This window comes from Schistocerca gregaria, chromosome 2, assembly GCF_023897955.1.
Source record: "Schistocerca gregaria isolate iqSchGreg1 chromosome 2, iqSchGreg1.2, whole genome shotgun sequence".
In the NCBI taxonomy this organism is placed as follows: domain Eukaryota; kingdom Metazoa; phylum Arthropoda; class Insecta; order Orthoptera; family Acrididae; genus Schistocerca; species Schistocerca gregaria.
In genome coordinates this window covers 284,827,652-284,848,234 of record NC_064921.1, presented here as the reverse complement: position 1 = coordinate 284,848,234, position 20,583 = coordinate 284,827,652, and the positions used below count along the sequence as shown (strand labels likewise).

At 40.8% G+C, this 20,583-nt stretch overlaps 1 protein-coding gene and 1 pseudogene across 1 annotated transcript; one reads left to right on the top strand and one right to left on the bottom strand.

Moving 5' to 3' along the window:
* The first annotated feature begins 244 nt into the window (after positions 1-244).
* On the top strand, positions 245-13,553 carry LOC126336873 (enhancer of split mbeta protein-like). The gene is made up of 2 exons (XM_050000981.1): positions 245-501; positions 9,782-13,553. Exons 1-2 carry the CDS (start codon positions 349-351, stop codon positions 10,412-10,414), a joined length of 786 nt encoding a protein of 261 aa, XP_049856938.1. The 5' UTR covers positions 245-348; the 3' UTR covers positions 10,415-13,553.
* A 5,281-nt stretch (positions 13,554-18,834) lies between these two features.
* LOC126337319 (5S ribosomal RNA) lies at positions 18,835-18,952 on the bottom strand (annotated as a pseudogene).
* Between the last annotated feature and the right edge of the window lie 1,631 nt (positions 18,953-20,583).

The following is a 20,583-nucleotide window of genomic DNA, read 5'->3' as shown; positions in this document are numbered from 1 at the left end:
ACGCCGCCGGAATAGGAGCGCCCTTGTCGTGTGCACGAGGAATCCCGTGTAGGGGCGACGTGCTGCCGTTCGCGTGTGCGTAAACGCGCCACAGGGGGCTGGAAAAGGAGGGGGGGGGGGGGGAGAGCGCGGGCACAGGTGGCAGTGTGTGTGGGAACGCGGCGAGCGGCGACTTTCCCACGGCGGCGGCGGCGGCTCTTCCTGGCCTGTGGCTGCACGCCACACCTGGCCGGGGGGCGGGGACGCCGCCTAGCCGCTGCCGTGCGGTGCTGCCCGCCGCGGGCCGACACAGACGCCGGCGGCCGCCCGAGCAGTCAGCACGCCTGCGCTGCCCGCACAGTAGCCGCCATGAGGCCCGACGCCAGCCAAGCCTTCCTGGTCGTGCCCGCCGCCGCCGCCGCGGCGCAGCACCAGCACGGCATGCTGCACCACGCCGCTGCCTCGCCACCCACCTCCGACTACGAGGAGCAGCCCATCTCCAGGACTTACCAGTACAGAAAGGTCAGTGCCAACACCTCTCTGTTGACATGTTCGTCTTCCGTAATTAACTGCGATTCATTAGATACCGTATCACAGCTTACGCCAATTTTTATCTTTAATTCTAACGTTACTACGCCTTTCGGTGGTTATGACTTCATCATCAGGTAGATTAAGATTTATTTAGATCTGCGAATTTACCTGTGCCATACGTCTCAGTCTTCCGTAATGAACTGCAATCCATTAGATATCATATCACAGCTTACGCCAATTTTATCTTTATTCTAACATTACCACGCGTTTCGGTGGTTATGACATCATCATCAGGTAGATTAAGACATATTTAGATCTGCGAATTTGCCTGTGACATACGTCTCAGTCTTCCGTTATGAACTGCGATTCATTAGGTACCACATCACAGTTTACGCCACTTTTATCTTTATTCTAGCATTACTACGCGTTTCGGTGGTTATAAGATCATGATCAGGTAGATTAAGACATATTTAGATCTGCGAATTTGCCAGTGACATACGTCTCACTCAACAAAATTCTTCTGTGTATGTGACAGCATTGATCTTTATTCTAACATTACTACGCGTTTCAGTGGTTATGACATCATCATCAGGTAGATTAAGATAAATTTAGATCTGCGAATTTGCCTGTGACATACATCTCAGTCAACAAAATTCTTCTGGTAATGCCACAGCATTGTTAATGTGTCAAACTTTCGACGTTTCGGCAACTATTGCAAGTGGCCTTCCTCAGGGTGTTCCTCCCGCTTAGCAAGAGAAACACCATGAGAAAGGCCACTTGTAATAGAGCCCGAAACGTCGGAGACCTTACAGCATGACACTGCCGTCACAGACCCAAAAGAATTTTGTTGACTGTGACAATGGCCGCGGAAGCCTAAGATTACATACTCCTATTTGGCAGACAGCGCTGTGGCAGGGAGGATATGTGTCGTCTTGCACCGGTGGAGGAACATTAGCTTTATTTTGAGCACTGATTTATACACTTTTCTGCGTGTATGTGGAATGTGTACCTATTGCGTACCTGGGCGAAAGTGCCTGCTGAGTTCTGTCATAGCGAACTCCACATGTTTGTCGCTACATACTCGTCAGTGTTACGATAAATCTGTGAATATTACGTTTCAAAGATGACAGCTGCCACAAAAGATCGTGGACGCGTGACCTGACTGCCGCAACCCTGTGTGCCACAAGACATATGTATTTCAAAAGCAGCTTCAGCTATATAAAATAATCTTTAAATTCACAAAAGGTATTTTTCAGCAGAAAAATAAAATACTCATCAATATCTCCTCTTTTGGGATAGCGATATATAAACCTGCTCAATTTATTACATATTTTTAAGTCTCTCATAACGTATGGGGTGGTACACATCGATATCAGTGAAACAGGGGAGAAATAATTATACCCAGTAACTCCAGCTGCCTACCACTGTTGTATATATTTACCACTGTCATCATATGTCACAACCAACGAAACGCTTGGTGCCGTTAGAAATAAAAAATATTTTTAGTTAGGGTGCGTACTTACGATTTTTTTGCACGCTATTGACAGTGTTTAAATCAGGGGGGTCCACTATTTTAGCTTACCTGGCTCACATTGGTATAAGGCGACTATTTTTGGGCCGCACTTACCACTAACAATAACCGCTGAGGGAAATAAAAGATCGACCAATGAGAGAAAAGCATCGTGTGGCGCTAGTTACAAACAGAAAATATTCAGTTGATCATAACTTCACATCATAGGAATATTATGGATTTTTTTTAAAATTACATATCGTATGATGCTCACTTCTTGGGACGCATTGATGCTTTTCTTGGGCAGCATACGGCCCGCAGGCCGCGCATGGTACACCACTGGTTTAAATACAGGATTAATACGAACTCCACCAACACAATCTCGTGACGGTAGTGCCCCATAGCTCGCAATTATTTGAAAAACGTCATGTTTCAACAGGCAAGATCTGCTAATAAATAATGATACGTCTTTACTTCGACTTGATAAAGAAATCAGCTGTGCAGTCGCCAGCTGCTTCCACACGAAAAAGTTTAAGCTGAGTAAAATAAGTATCGATAGACATTGATTAACAACTGGCGCAACATGTCTTCTGTGTTATGTGATGCCACAGTTTTGATATTGCTGTGTGAGCTGTTAAAAATAATTTTAAGTGAAATACCTGGATATAATCTGTGGATCACATCGTAAATAAATAATTAGGAATCATCAGCTTTTGATGATTGAAATACGACTTTTTTTTAGAAAAAATTCAGTTGTTCGGAAATATTTTTCCTGTATTTTTGTATAAGTAAGCCGTAGTCTCCAGTGGCTCGTTCAGAGTAACTGCATTTCATTTTAAATTATACATAAAACATTGTCTTTGCAGCTTTAAAAATAGGATGAAATTTCCACTACCAGTTACGTTCAATGAATATCTTCATGCCAGTCGTATGTATGATCTAACCGAGTGCTTTGATATGCATCAGAACCACTTCAAGAGCATGTGGTTTAACGCCAACGCTCTTGATAGATTAATAATTATTGTCACGCTCTAGCACATGACACCGTATAAAAAGACAGATTAGAAAATACGTACCGAAATGGTGCCATAGTAGGAAATGTAAATAAATTTGGTTTTTTTTTTATTATAAGGTGAAATTAATAAAGACATTCGTAGTGCTAATTCTACTCAATTTGAGGGTACTCTGACTTTGTGTGGAAATACAGTGGAACAACTACTAACCACTAAATTCATGACTGATTACAGTTACATTTGACGCCGTTGTAGGTTTCAAGCAGAATATTCATCATCAGGCGGATTAAGAAGACGAGTTATTGATCATCTGTCTGATGTTTGTAATTACTATGGTACTGTGTAAATCCTGAAATTCCTGGGCATGGAACCAGAATGATCTTTGAGTTTAACAATGCGTTTCAACATGACCTGACTGTTTACGAGAGCTCCTTTAAAGCCTATTCGTATTACACTGGTGACTTCAGTACACCCACTATTGCAGTGATATTTGGGAAGGACCACAAATGTGTGAACATAAAGTTTTTTGATAGTTAAAAGCTGATAGTCAACAATAGCACATTCTCGTCACAATTATCGATATGTGAGTGTGTAGTATAAATCGTTAGATACAAACAGCAGCTCACTCCGCACTTCAGTATTAATTCGGCGAAAAGGGCGTTGCATACACGTTTAATAGTGGAAGTATTGAATAAAAGAACAAATTCTGGAAAAGTCATTGTACATTGACAATTAATATAGAACGCTCTATTGAACATAGTCGATCGATAATACCATTTGATACTGTTTTATTTTGTTGTGTTAAGTTACCCAGAAAGGCCACTATGACCACCAAGATATAACTATTTTCAGATGAACACAATCCTTGGAATTTATCTATTGATTTATTTCTCTCCTTCAGAAAAATTAAATCTGTGTCTGAAGACAGGTATTTCATAACGAAATTAAGACAGCAGTCAACCAATAGTATCTACTGTGTTTGTTTTAACGAAACGGCACTACACAGTTTGCTAAGAATGACGTCAGTATTAAGCAACTGCGTGGAAGTAGTTACAGGCATGTTTACAGCAAGCTACATATGTAGCAATGTAAACAACGAGGTGTTAAGACGACCTTAAAGGGTCGAAGCTGGTTAAAGGTAAATATTATAAATAATAAAAACTGTTAAATAAATTTTCTCTAAACGGAAATGATTTCCAGTTTGAATAGGTCATCGCCAGGAAATACTAAACGTTTTTTGTGGCTTCTAAATTGTGTTGCTGGCATTGGGACCTGAGTATCGTTTTGGGCTGTGTTGTGTTCATTTGGCATGACTTTGAACTGTTATAATTACTTTTTTAATCATATCTAATGCAAATATTTTAATATTTCTTTACTAGACCTAGTAAAAAAGTTGAATCTTTTGCTTTGTGATTAGTGGGCTGCTACATTTTGATTCACCGTGAAACTGGAACAACTATTTTATATTCTACGCTCTTTAACGGCATCTGACAGAAATTGCTGGGACAATTCTTATAATTTACTGTTAAACCTTCCACAGAAATAGTGGCAGATTTGGTAAATACCAAATCTAAAATTGCTAACAAAACGCAGATTCGACCTGATAGCTCGACATGCTCATTGTAAATCAATAGGACCTTGGTCGTTTTTTCATTTTCTCTTTTTTTTTTGGGGGGGGGGGGGGGAATGTGTAAGGGAACACTTAATCACCATTTACCACCAGTTTACATCGTTTCAGCAACTTTCAATTACCGCTTAAGAAGTACTGTTACATAAAAGAAGTTCATTAAAGATATCGATACATAAACAAGTTACCAGCATTAACCATACACCCAGTTCGAAGAAAATAGATACCAAAAACCGTATAATTTTATTTAACAATTGTATTACGCTTCCAGTTTCGGTGACTCATTGACACCACCTTCATGCGCCTCTACATATCTACAAAATCATCAAGCTTACAAGAGAAATCGAATCTGTTATGCAACATCAATTGTCTGTATTTAAAATAAATTTAACATACATGTGGGTTAATAAAAGGTATAAAAACCGGGATAAAAATAGCAAGACTGTAAAGTAAAACGCATGACACACAATGGTCACGCAATTAGCATGTACCCACTCACTGTATTAATAAAAAAATCCCTTAAAAATGCAATACTAAGGTAATATTATGAAATGTACTGAAAGTTACTGTATTCTAATAACCACAAGAGCCTTCATTGAGAATTATACTGAGTCATGTCGTAAAAGCATCAAATTATTCCATCCACACACTGCAGTGTCACTTGAACAAGACAAGTACAAATTATGTGTACAGGATCGAACGACCTGTGGTGTCAAGGTAGGCGGTTATAATTTGATTTCGCTTGAAACTGGTCTTAAAGAAGACTGTAGGCATTTCTCGTGTTGCCTTCTTGCGTGCCGTACCGCTAAAAATTCTTTGATACCATAAGTATTCCATAAAGACTACGAAAATGTTGTTACAAAACACAAACACATATTTCAGAAGTAATTTTATAAATACTTGTGACTCGTTTTCGTTTTCGCTTTGTGTTCTCCATGGAAGAATGACGCGTTTCTAGAGAGAATAAAAGTAACAGCTGTTAAATAACAATATTAGTAAGACCCTTTAGAAATCGGAAGCTATGATTTCTCGAGGCATACGTGAGGGTATCGTTATCAGATGCCCCATTACGGTAGTGGTAAGTTTGGAACAATATTTTAAAAAGACACATCGCAGGTAACTAAATTTCCTGAAACGGTTATCTCGGTGGCAACAATTTTGAGCAGCGTATCTTCTACAAAAGCTGCTGTGACTATAGGTCGTAACGATACCAAAGCTTTGCCTTTCTTTTGGCGTCATACTTCGTAGTTGTCCAAGACACCCGATCTTGCAGGCAGCCAGTTGTATACTTTTAGTTTCAATTTTCGGAGCACGGTTCTGAATGCATACTCTTACTTGAAAAACTTTTTGATCATGTCAGCTATAATCACGTCATTGTTGTGTACGTGAGGACGACGGTTCAATCCCGTCTCCGGCCATCCTGATTTAGGTTTTCCGTGATTTCCCTAAATCGTTTCAGGCAAATGCCGGGATGGTTCCTTTGAAAGGGCACGGCCGATTTCATTCCCAATCCTTCCCTAACCCGAGCTTGCGCTCCGTCTCTAATGACCTCGTTGTCGACGGGACGTTAAACACTAACCACCACCACCAACAACAACAATGCGTTCTGAGAAGTGATTCTTGTTCTTAGTACACCCGAACTCTTATTTCACATCAACGAAATTTTTGTGTTCATAATTTTAAAAAGTCAGTGTTTAAAAGACGAAAAAACTATATAAATGAGTGTAAAAGAGTTTAAGCTGTCGTCAACCCGAAGGTTGCTTTGAATACAACAGTGTTTTACTAAGCATAATGTGCGAAGGTACTTGAGCAGCTGATTATAGGGAGAGCTGTAAATTAACGAACGCTCCGAACCACTGAGAAACGCGACATGTTTCATATAATAAACATTGCTAGAGGTGAAAGAAATAAGTGACAGACAAATATTGTATGACTGATTGAGGATCGAACTCGACAGCTTTACCACTTTTATTTATTTTTTATTTTGTTGTTATTTTCTTCTTCCCATATTAAACTTCGTCGGCGTCAGATTCATCGGCTTTTTCTGTTTAACAAACTACTTCAATGCAATTGCTATCGTTGTCCTCACTGGTTGTGCATTCACACACGCACACAGCCGCACTAATTTTAATCATACCTCCGAGCCACCGAACCACATAAAAGACGAAAACAACTTGGAAGAAATATATTTTTGTTGGTTGACGCAATAACAAAATCTGACTTTACGTAGAAATCTTTGAAAAAACGAGGCAGTCTGAAATTTATCTGATATATTTTCTTCTGGTGCCATTCTGCCCTCTCCTGTTGGTTACTCAGATACTCCCACTGAAAACAAAATAAAATAAAATAGTTCAACTAGGAGAATCCTATACACCTTTAATTCTACAGTTAGCACAAGCAAACCAAAGAAATCAAAGAAGGCAATTCTTTCACTGCTTAATTTCACATAAATCTTTTTTTCACGAAATTTTGCAAAGGGTCAGTTGAAGTCCACTTTCTTTCTATACCTGCCTAAGTTTCCTCATTTCTGCGCTCTCAGTAATAAGTAAAAAAAAAAAAAAAAAAAAAAAAAAAAAAAAAAAAAAATGTGCATCGTTTTAACATCACGGTAGAAATCGAAATATATACTTTTCAAATTATCTTGGTTCTTATATTTCCCATACCATTTGACTGGTGCTGTATATTGACCAGATATTGTCTAAAACACTATGTGTAAGTGCGCTTGCCTTCTTATGCAGTTTATTCATTTATTCGTCTTGTGTTCCCTTACTGTCAGATGAAAAAACAAAGAATTGCTTGAGTAGGTGAAAGCGATTGCAGAGTAACATTTAGAGCTACTAGTCAGCCATTGGAGGTGAGGCATCCAAAATTAATGGTGATATATGGTGGTGAATAATCAAGCTGAAACAATACTTTTCTTCCACCAGTGAGAAATAAATGTCACAAAGCACGAGGAAAATTGCATAGAGTTATGAAATATGTAGGCCTACATTAGGATAGCTTCTACAACAAATCGTATATGTTGTCTTCACGCTCATGGTATATTGATTTTATAAAAGTAAAAGTATTACTAAAGAATCTGCAATAACGTAGACGTTCTTGTGGATCTAGCCGTTCAAGCTGCTGTGTGAGATGGCCCAGTTGTGGTTAGTGTTGGACATTAAAATATTTACTATTGCGGATTCGATTACGGCCTATATATCCTCGGATTGTTGAACAACAGGCTTCCACTCACACAACTAGAGTCAAAAAGATGGCATCTTCACGCACTCCAACTTAACAGCGTACCGAAAACGGCTCTGAGCACTATGGGACTTAACTGCTTAGGTCATCAGTCCCCTGCATCTTAGCTAACCTAAGGACATGACACACATCCATGCCCGAGGCAGGATTCGAACCTGCGACCGTAGCGGTCGCGTGGTTCCAGATCCGAGCGCCTAGAACCTCTCGGCCACTCCGACCGGCAGCGTACAGCACATAGTAATATTTTGTAACATTAGCTAATGCTGCATTTAACTGCAGGTCACACTTGATCATATCTAAACATTTTTGTTCAGCAGGTTTACTGTGATGCCTATGGCCATCGAAAGCGTAATAAACTGAAGTAGCCAACCCTTCTTCTATTGAAATTCTGGAGCATAAATAATCATTCCGCTGTAACCTCAACTATCATATTGGTGACATATGTCAGAGCTACCTCAGATGACACAGATATTTTGGAAACTCATTCCATCAATAATTTCTCATAGCATCTTCTTATTACATCTTCGACCACTTCTCTGTTGCGAAAGAAAGAGACGGTAGTTTCATTCTTGTTTGAAATTATCGAACAGGTAACCACTCCATCGGTTTGTGATGGGCACGTGTTAGCTCTTTTCGGCAAAGTATAGACCATAGCACTTGCTGTACTTAATATGTCATGCAAGTCTGAACTCAGCAGCGAGTGGATCAGTAAGCTACATTATTAGCTTACCCACAGAAAACGATGCATCAGTAAGCGCTATCTAGTATAAAGCTGACAGAAGACTGGTATAAAAAGGAAGTAGAGAAAAACAACAAGGAATTCGAAATAATGCGTGGTACAATAAATACAGGTGATGCATAAAAGATGTGATTGTTATTATAGCACAGACATGAATATTTTTCTTCTTATCTTTTTGTGCGGCTATAGACGAAAAGTTGATTGTGTTCAACGGGCTTCCGGAAACTTCATAAAAAATTTAACTTCCAGATTTACTGCTGGCGGTCTTAAACGTATTAAGTTTACAGAACCACCAAGTAATTGACCTGGCGATTTTTTGTGCCTGCTGGCTGCTCTTAAAAATGTCAAACTGTCTTCACAATTTTATAATCTGGATGTCCTCTTCTTTCAACAGAGGGGAAATTTAGGTGTTATTTTAATAACTATACTTAAAAAAAGTCTGCAACAACACCTGCAGATGAACAGCTGTTACCTCTTAAACTTTTCGCAGTAATTTTTTCCGCTGTGAAGACAGAAATTACGTCATCCCATAAACACTTTGACAGCATAATGCCTGCCCCGCCGAATTCGCTTCCCGAGAAGACTTCCAAAGGAATGGTAAACATACAAAGATAGTAGCACGTTCCTCACATAAATTATACATACGTTTTTATTTCGGTGTAAAACGTAGAATAGGTTGGATTTACGGTAGCATTTAAGCTATTAGCCGACAATCTAGAAAACTGAAATTCTCTCACTATAAAACAACCTATTCGTGTAAAGCGTGACATGTGATTACAGCTCGACACCAAAAGGTTTGTGTCCAACAACCTGTGGACGGAGACATTATTTCGGTGTAAAACCGCATTTTACGTTACTGAGTATCACGTAAAAGCGATTTAATACGTGTTCTTTATGTGAGATTTCCCTGTTTACCCCTATGATAGGAGATAAATGGGAAATTTTTGTAATAACACAGCACTCGGTCCGATTGTAATACTTTCTGCTACTTTTATAATAAATTCGATACATGTATCCTTAATATATTTTACTACTGCCTTTCTACTAATTTCCACTACTGTATGTCGACAGTAGACATGTGCCACAGTTGTATACGCACGATGTGTTGGCTAACAAACGTGGTCGTTACGCCTTTGCAGGTGATGAAGCCGATGCTGGAGCGAAAGAGGCGCGCTCGCATCAACAGGTGCCTGGACGAGCTGAAGGAGCTGATGGTGGTGGCGCTACAGGCGGAGGGCGAGAACGTGAGCAAGCTGGAGAAGGCGGACATCCTGGAGCTGACGGTGCGCCACCTGCACAAGCTGCGCCGCCACCACGCCCTCGCCCTCACACCGGAGCTCGCCTACGCCGACAGGTTCCGCGCCGGCTTCACGCGCTGCGCGGCCGAGGTGTCACAATACCTGGCGGGGGCGGCGACGGCGGCAGAGACGGAGGGATCGGGGGCGGCCCCGGGGGCGGGAGAGACGGGCGCCGCGCTGCTGCGCCACCTGGCAGCGTGTGTGCGCCACCTGGAGCAGCGCGGGGGCGGCGGCTCTCCGCCGCCGCCTCTGCCGGTGCACCAGCCCGCCAACACTCCGCCTCCATCGCCTCCACCCCCACCTCCGGTGACTCAACAGCACCACCACCAGCAGCAGCCGTCTCCTGTCGATACTCCGGTATTAACCGCTAGAACCACTTCAGTTCCGCTGACGCATGACAAACCGGAGAGTATGGACATAACCGAAGAAGAGGCGGAAGACGCACAGGCATCGTCTGTTTGGAGGCCGTGGTGAGCCAGCACAGAAACTGGTTTAGTGGCGCTAGTTGCATATACCAATGGTCTTTCTACGTGACAGAATGTTATTCAACATAGAACAAGTTTACAACTAAAAATTACTTAGCTTATACAAATTGACTGAGTAAGTCTCTTTATTTGGATTTATCCATTACAGTATCAAACAAATATAGAGACGAATATTCTAGGCGACAGTGGCACAAAAACCGGAAATTAAAATTCGTACCATCTGGTAGTGTTCCACAGTTTGCTGGGTTCTTGTCTGACATAGGACGGTGTACCTGTACCACTTTCGGCTGTTTCTGAAGCCATTTGACTTACGTGGATGCCCTGTCACGCAGTGGGGAGTATCCCTGATGACGTACCACATATCCTGGAGGTACATACCCGTCATCAGCGTGAGGTCATGCTGTTTACATACATGGCTTTATACATTGCACAAGACGAACATAACTCATAGTCAATACGAGCATGAATTCATAAAGTAATGACTGCACTTGTCGAGAGTGGAGATCAAAAAGTATATGAAACTTCCTGGCAGATTAAAACTGTGTGCCCGACCAAGACTCAAACTCAGGACCTTTGCCTTTTGTGGGCAAGTGCTCTACCATCTGAGCTAAGGAAGCACGACTCACGGCCGGTCCTCACAGCTTTACTTCTGCCAGTATCTGGCCTCCTACCTTCAAAAAGTATATATCTCATGTAGAATTTAAAAATCTTCTGTTATGTTTGGTCCAGTCGTTCATTCCATAAGGTCACATTGCTCTCTTTTTAGATAGATGTAAAAACTTGGGCAGAGACTTTTGGGGTAGTGTCCAGCAGTGGGATTAATATGAAGAAATGGTATATAGCTGCATCTACGTCTCTATTTCACAAGCCCCCTTATTGTACGTGGCGGAGGGTGCTTTGTGTCCTTAACCTCCACCTTTCCACTTCCAGTAACGAATGGCACATGGGAAGAGAGATTTCGTGAGAGCTGAAATCTCCCTGTTCTTGCTCAGGAGGAAGCAATATATTGATTGACGTTTCTTTGGACGCTGACACTCAGAATTTTAACAGTAAAACAGACTTGATGCCCAATGATTCCCTTGTAGTGTCTTCCACTGTACTTGGATGAGCTTCTCCGTGACCAAGATTATCAAATGAATCTTTGACAAAACTCGATTCTCTTCTTCATATCTCCTTTATTTCCCCTGTTCCTGAGATGCCCAAACAACTCAGTAGATTCAAAATCTTAAACATGACTGCAGATTAGCAACTGTATAAATATGAAGAGGTTGAAAAAAATCAGCCAGCCAGTTGCAAAACAAAGGTTTATTAGCCCTTGATATAGGTTTAGGTATTTCTAAACATATCGTCTTCAGAGGGAGTGGGTCTTGTTACATTAATGCACCACCATGTGATATAACGAGGCCCACTCCCTCTGAAGAAGATATTTTTAGAAATGTCTAAACCTACGTCAAGGGTTAACAAAACTTTGTTTTGCAACTGGTTGCCTCATTATTTTCAAATGACTTGTTAGATTTGTGTGAAAGATCTGTGTTATCAGCATTTAGTAGTTAGAATGATACAAGAGATGAAAAGAGAAAAATAGGTTTGAAGTACATTCAATACAGTTATCCCAGCAATGTTTGAGCAGAGTGACACACTTTGTCTGTCAGAAAGTTTAGAGAGATTTATATACTTTGGTAAGACTGTTGTTTACATTACAAACTTTTGATTCAAAATTCAAGATTATTCAGTCATAAAAGTGTAATCTTCATGCCACAGATTTGCCGTCCATACTATTCATCTGTAAAAGACTACTGTTATAATTCTACAGCTTCGCATCATATTCAAGACACATTCGCAGGTCTTTGTTTAGCGTTTCAGTAACATATGGTGCTATGTCATCTGTTTCTGTTATGCAATTTTCAGAAAATACAAGACCTAAGGTATTCCATGTTACTACAGATCAAAATTGTTCGTATTACTTAATAAGTATTTTTAAATGTGTCATATCAGTGTATACTTTTAAAAGTTATAATCTGACTATTTTTGTATTACACCAAACGTAAGTGTAATAATGTGCATCTCCTGTCAAAGACATGATTCACTCTGTATTCATACTGCTCCTGCCACATAGTGTAACAGTGATGCCACTGTCTTGTTGTCTTGTGTGTGGACTGTGTAGAGTGTTACTGTTATTTGAAGCAGCTGTATATTGGCTTATTATGGTATTATGGTTGTAGCTTTAAACATATTCATTGTTAAATTTAATTATCAGTTAGAAGCCTTACAGGCTATTTCAATTTTAGTTCAGTGTTAAGAGTATATTCTATAATAGTTTAATATTATGTCACACCAATGTTTCTTAGGAATCCTATTTATTTATTAGACCCTACCAGTAAGGTTACTGCACATTTATTAGAGTTGAACTTAAATATTGAGGTATTACTATATTTTTAAATGTTGCCCAAAAGAAATATGCCCAATAAGAGTAATATTTTAATGACATGACCAGCAACACTGTATTTCAAAACATAATTTAATGCATAATGAAACGATCCTTTACTCAAAATCTCAAGTATTTGCTGTTCACTGACCTACATTAAAATTTTTCTAGAAATGTTGTACATGTAATATCTCAACAAGTTGATAGTTTAGGAATTATATCACCTAATTTATGTTGTTAGGAAATTCTATATGAAATTTTTTGCTATCGAGTTAAAAGTGGAAATGAGCATAATTTCAGATATTTTCAGGCAGTGTTAGATTTATATATGTATAATATACTGAACAGATTTTTCAGCCCATAATTTTATTCCTGTTATACAGTAACATTAGTTTCAAATGACAGCACCAGTTAGAATATATGAACTTTACTGTAAAGACATTATTATCTTTTATTTTACAATGGCGATAGTGAAGTAAGTTGAAGACTGTACTTTGTTGCATACGTTTAATCAATGTGGTATGCAAATATATGCAGTGTACTTAAAACCTACCATGGTATTCGTGAAAAGACTGTGATATCTCCCAAGTACCTGAAAGTTAACTCTGTACTACATTAGTTCACTTGTAAGTACTCAGAGAATTATGTTTGTGGCAAGAGTGTTTCACCTAAATGTATAACACAAATAAAATATGATTGTAAATTCTGTGTTTTATTGACAGCCCCATAAAAATCTTTAATTAGTATTTATTAAAGTTTATGAGAAGTTGTGGACATGTGAGAGAAGTGTTACATTGGAGACATACTAGATGATGCAAAAGAAGACTTCATGTAATTACATACTACACAATTATACACATAAAATTTCAGATGCAATGAATTGTGAAAAAATCACTTATTACTTTACAGTATTAAAGCTACATACATTTTGATCTTCTGCAAATATTGTCATCTTTGTTCCTGGAGCCTGGAGTTTCATTAAAAATGGAGGGGCTAGAGTCTTGAGTGATACTAAGTTCTTTTTTTAAGTTCTTTTATTTTGTCTACAGATTTCACAATAGTTCATATTCAGATTCAATTTATTTGCTGTGATAATCTTACAATATTTATCAAACAGTTGAGTACTTGCACAATGAATGCCTTATTAATAAATACAAATGAGTAAGTATGGAAGAATTTTCTTTACAATGATCTTGTCAGATACATGTCAAACCAAAAGGCTGTCATACCATTTTAGTCTTCAGTCAAGGCTAACAACATTCTACAGATCTAATTTCACAACTGGTAAAACATATTGCAATTTTACAGTGGGTGATGTATTTGAAGAGTAAATGATTTTAAGTCACATTACATTATGTTTGAACTTTTATATGCGGAAATAGACAATCTAATTTGTTAAACAGAAGGACTGATTGATTAAATAAAATTGGCCAACTAGGAGAAATCATAATGAGAAATGTAATACAGAACATAGACTTGCCACAAATTATCATTCCTGACTGTTGCTCCTGTTGTTCTCACCAGTTTCACTGGCTAGAGTGGTAGCAGTATTACTCATTTCATTCATGTGTACATTGTTCTTACAAATATTTTGGACATGTCTTGGTATTACAACTCAAAATAAAAAAAATAATATAATTATTACAAAAAGACACATACATACTTGCAGCTATCGTTTGACAAGGATGAAACAGTACTTGGTCGTGACGTTATGGGAAGAACCATCCCAGGGTTTTCCTGGTGTAATTTAGGAAAATATAAATGAGGATAGCTGGATGAAGATTGGAGCCTCCACCTTCCCACATAAAGGGCCATACTGTTTACAACTGTTCTGCCTCATTTGGTCTGTCACTAGTGTACTATACTGTTTTACAAACAAGTTATTTAATAATGTAGGTACAGTTCATTCGTTTCTCATTTCCAGTCACTGCACACACCATCCACATAATATTACACTACACTCACTGCTGATAACAGGACCGTCCACAGGTATTAAAAGGACAAGAGCTGTAACATAACTGACGAGAGAGCTATTTCGTAATGCTTCATACATGAATGCGGTAAGTTCACGTTTTCAGTTACAAGCACGAACAGTTACACCATGTAAAAGATCAGAAATACTACAGTCATTATAAGCCATCAGGTTGTCATTTGATAAGGCCTACATGTGGGGAAGATATAGCTTAGACTGAAACTGGAAAAAAATCAATATGCCAATCAGTGTTTAATAATTAATAAGAAATTAAGGCCGTGAGATGACAAATGGATACAGGAAAGATTTGGAAATTAAGCTTAGTAAATTCAGTCAGATATGTGGAACAGTTAACTGAACCTTTAAAAACAAAACTGGGATGTATATTCAAATTAAATTCCACAAAACTGTTCCAGTCCCCACACTACTCTGTGGAAGCGAGAGGTGGGTAACTATCAAAAACCAAGAAAGCCGTATTCAGGTACAAGACATAAAATTCCTGAGAAGAGTTAAAGGCTGCAAAATAAAATAACATGCCAAGGAATGAAGATATTAGTGAAGGAGAAGAATTAAAAATCGTCAGTCTAAGTAATATAATTTGAGATTAAGAGCCGGCCACGGTGGCCGTGCGGTTCTAGACGCTTCAGTCCGGCATCACGGGACTGCTACTGTCGCAGGTTCGAATCCTGCCTCGGGCATGGAGGTGTGTGATGTCCTTAGGTTAGTTAGGTTTAAGTAGTTCTAAGTTCTAGGGGATTGATGGCCTAAGATGTTAAGTCCCATAGTGCACAGAGCCATTCTTTTTTTTTTTTGAGATTAAGAAGAAGTAGAAGAAGGAGGATGAGGAGGAGGAAGAGAAAAAAAAACACTAACACCTGCAACTTCAGAAATTTATTTTATTTGTGAATATTACAGGACTATGTATAGTGATGGAAAAAATTGCAGCACCAAGAAGCAGTTGTGTGACATAAACGAAAGTTTGTAGGCGTGTTTCTACGTCTGAAAGACGACGTTCATTCCGATTTCACGCCAGTCACTAAAGAGTGGCACTAGTAGAGAATGCATATCAGCTTTACTTTAAATCTACGCTGTAACTCTCGTGAGAGTTAGCTGCCTTTGAGATTGGACGTGGTGAGTTTACGTCAGTCAAGAACGCCTTCAAGGTGACATTCATGCCAATGGAACGAGGTCGTATGGTATCGTAAGGAGAAACCGAATCATCCTTCTGCGATACTGCAGAAAGACTTGGCAGAAATGTAACTACTGTGCATGATCGCTGGCAGGAGTGGTCACGTGAACGTACGGTCGCAAGAAGACCGGGCTCCATAGGGCCACGCAGCGCAACCGAGACGGGGAACTATAGTGGTTGTCTCATTGCTCTGGCGCATTGTACTGCATCTGCAGCAGCAATCTGAGCAGCAGTTGGCTCCACAGTGACACAACGAACTGTTACAAATTGGTTACTTCAGGGATAAGTCCGAGCCAGACGCTCTGTAGCGTGCATTCCACTGACCACAAACCCCTGCCTTTCGGTACTTTTGTGGTGTCAAGCGAGAGCTCATTGGAGGGCAGGATAGAAGTCTGTTGTGTTTTCTGAATAAAGCCGGTTCTACATCAGTGCCAGTGATGGCCCTGTGTCGGTTAGAAGGAAAACAGTTGAGGACCTACAACCAACCCGCCTGCGTGCCCGAGCGCATCTCGTGGTCGTGCGGTAGCGTTCTCGCTTCCCACGCCCGGGGTCCCGGGTTCGATTCCCGGCGGGTCAGGGATTTTCTCTCCCTCTTGATGGCTGGGTGTTGTGTGATGTCCGTAGGTTAGTTAGGTTTAAGTAGTTCTAAGTTCTAGGGGACTGATGACCTTCCCAAAGTGCTCAGAGCCAATTGAAGCCTGCGTGCCAGATTCAGTGCTGGAGTTACGGTCGAAGGTGTGATTTTTTATGAGGGGGGGTGGGGGGGTATTATCGTGGTTATCCCAAGCACCCTGACTTCGAACGTGTACGTCAGTCTGGTGATTCGACCTGTCCTGTTGCCATTTATGAGCAGCATTCCAGGTGGGCTTTCCGACGGGATGACGGTCGCCCTCGTACCCCTGTTGTAAACCTAACGTGCTATACTTGGTGTCGAAATGTTGCCTTGGCCTGCTCAAACATCAAATCTGTTTTCAATAGAATACACAAAAAAATGTTTCAAAAGGCTCTGAGCACTATGAGACTCAACTGCTGTGGTCATAAGTCCCCTAGAACTTAGAACTACTTAAACCTAACTAACCTAAGGACATCACACACATCCATGCCCGAGGCAGGATTCGAACCTGCGACCGTAGCAGTCGCACGGTTCCGGACTGCGCGCCTAGAACCGCGAGACCACCGCGGCCGGCATAGAATACACATGTACATCGTCAGACGATATCTCCAGCGGCATCCACAAGCTGCATTAATCGTCCCTCTATTGACTGATCAAGTGCAACAGGAATGGAAATGTGTCCCACAAGCTGACATCCGGCACCTGTGCAACACAATGCATGCCCGTTTGTAAACTTGCATTCAACATTCTGGTAGTTACCTCGTTTAGCTTGGATGGCGTGTACAGGTACAGCTGCCCATGCAGCTTCAACACGATACCACAGTTCATCAAGAGTAGTGACTGGCGTATTGTGACAAGCCAGTTGTTCGGCCACCATTGACCAGACGTTTTCAGTTGGTGAGAGATCTGGAGAATGTGCTGGCTAGGGCAGCAGTCGAATAATTTCTGTATCCAGAAAGGTCCGTACATGACCTGCAACATGAGGTTGTGCATTATCCTGCTGAAAAGTAAGATTTCGCATGGATCGAATGAAGGGTAGAGCCACGGGTCGTAAGACATCTGTAATGTAACGTCCACTGTTCAAAGTGCCGTCAGTGCGAACAAGACGTGACCGAGACGTGTAACCACTGGCACTCCAAACCATCATGCCAGGTGATACGCCAGGATGGCGATGACGAATACAAGCTTCGCCAAACACGGATGCAACCATCATGATGCTGTAAACATAACCAGGATTCATCCCAAAAAATTACGTTTTGCCATTAGTGCACCCAGGTTCATTGTTGAGTACACCATCGCAGGCGCTCCTGTCAGTGATGCAGCGTCAAGGGTAACCACAGCCATGGTCTCTGATCTGATAGTCCATGCTGCTGTAAACGTCGTAGAACTGTTCATGCAGAGGGTTGTTGTCTTGCAAACGTCCCCATCTGTTGACTCAGAGATGGAGACGTGGCTGCTCGATCCGTTGGAGCCATGTGGATAAGATGCCTGTCATCTCGACTGCTAGTCGTACGAGGCCGTTGGGATCCAGCACGGCGTTCCGTATTACCCGCTGAACCAAAATGTTCAAAAAATGTGTATGAAATATTATGGGACTTAACTGCTAAGGTCATCACCCATAAGCTTACACACTACTTAACCTAAATTATCCTAAGGACAAACATACACACCCATGCCCGAGGGAGGACTCCAACCTCCGCCGGCACTAGCTGCACAGTCCACGACTAAAGCGCCTTAGACCGCTCGGCTCCCACTGAACCCACCGATTCCATATTCTGCTAACAGTCATTGGATCTCGAACAACGCGAGCGGCAATGTCACGAATGTCACGATACGATAAACCGCAATCGTGATAGGCTACAATCCGACCTTTACCAAAGTCTGAAACGTGATGGTAAGCATTTTTCCTCCTCGCACGAGGCATCACAACAACGTTTCACCAGGCAACGCCGGTCAACTGCTGTTTGTGTATGAGAAATCGGTTGGAAACTTTCCTCTTGTCAGCACGTTGTAGGTGTCGCCACAGGCGGCAACCTTGTGTGAATGCTCTGAAAAGCTAATCATTTGCATATCAAAGCATCTTCTTCCTGTCGGTTAAATTTCCCGTCTGTAGCACGTCGTCATCGTGGCGTAGCAATTTTAATGGCCAGTAGTGTATTTGTTCCAGTAGCTCCTCAATTGGCATCACAAGACTGAGTGCACCAGCAAAATGGCAACAGCGCATGGCGGCCTGGATGGTCACCCATCCAAGTACCGACCACGCCCGACAGCGCTTAACTTCGGTGATATAAAGGGAACCGGTGTATCCACTGCGGCAAGGCCGTTGCCCTAATATGTTCCCTAGACAAATGTATTTCCGAAGTTTCGTCACTATACATTAGCCGACGAAGTGGTGTCAAATCGAAAGAAGTGCACCCGGCCAACGGTCTACCTGACAGAAGACCCTAGTCACACGACATTTACCACTCTACATTCATTATTTTTTGGGTTTGCGATTTTTATCAGTTAGTGTGTCTACAACAAGACACAATTATTGGACAACGATGGAGTAAGTAAAATGGTTATCGACGGTGAAACATTTTGTAGCGATTAGTTAACTAGATTGTCTAAATGTTCACTTAAATGTGAAAGGTATTTTGACACTGGACTTGCTGATATGAAAACAAACGAATGAGGAAACAAATTGGAATGTAATGCAACACGGTTCATTAATTTGAGTAATATGTATCTACTATTTCAAATGCGAACAAGGATCTTTATGTCTACAAAGATATAATTACGTACACTTAAAGATTTATAATGAAAACACAAAAAATATATTTTACTTTCCTCAAAGTATCCTCTCATGAACTTAATGACTCCCTCACAAACTCTTCTCTGTTTGATTCCACATATCCTCGACGACATCACAGAGATATTCCTTGCATAATATACGAACTTTTCCGATACTTCAATCCACTTCATCCCATATCATTTCTATAGGATTACACTCCGGGATTTGGGGCGACCACATTATATCTTCCAATACCTTCTGTTTAGCATTTATTGCAGAGTTATTCTTACAGAACGCCGACCGACGTTTTATGTCGTTATCCTGTTATAAGGTGATCTCTTTCCCTGTTAAGCGCAACTCACACACTATCGTATTATACTGAAATATGAGATGATAGTACTTCTGGTCTACACGCTTTTCTATTTTAACTTTGTCGCCAACTCTGTCTTCTGCAAAATACCCCGAAACCATAACAGAACCCTCACAGAGTTTAACTGTAGACAGATGCATTGCTGGGCCACCCTTCCTCCTTCAGATCGTCAAACAAATGTCCTCCTTCTGGTAGCCAAAATCTTAAAATAACTATTCATCTACGAATAACACTTTTTCCACCCTTCATGCTTTCACTTACCATGTTTACTATCTCATTCGTGCCTCTTTCTTTTATTTAAGGACTTCAAAAGTGGTTTCGTCACTGCCACACGTTCTTTCAAGGTTGCGTGAATCAGTCACATTTTTACTGTTGTAGCTATACGCTTTCTCTTGTTCATATTGATGAATTTGTCATCACTTTTAGTTGTTTTACGAGGTCGCCCTACTCTTGATAGTCTGAGAAAATAACAAGACGCTAGTGCAAAATGGTATAGAATACTGTTACAGTGTTTGGCATGGCGGCAGATATCGAACGAGTTCGGAGACGCACTGCTACAATCGTTAAGAGAGCGGTATAACTGATGAAAAATTGTAACATAAATGGTCGGAGAACTTATATGGGAATCCTTGGAAGAAAGATGATGTAGCTTTCAAATGGCTCTGAGCACTATGGGACTTAACATCTGAGGTCATCAGTCCCCCTGGAACTTAAAACTATCTAAACCTAACCAACGTAAGTACATCACGTACATCCATGCCGGAGGCAGTATTCGAACCAGCGACCGCAGCAGTCTCACGGTTCCGGACTGAAGCT

Bases quoted from the DNA above. Each gene is read 5' to 3' on its own strand.
- LOC126336873 (XM_050000981.1), top strand. From the start codon at position 349: ATGAGGCCCGACGCCAGCCAAGCCTTCCTGGTCGTGCCCGCCGCCGCC. The intron at 502-9,781 runs GTCAGTGCCAAC...ACGCCTTTGCAG, and splicing joins GGACTTACCAGTACAGAAAG to GTGATGAAGCCGATGCTGGA.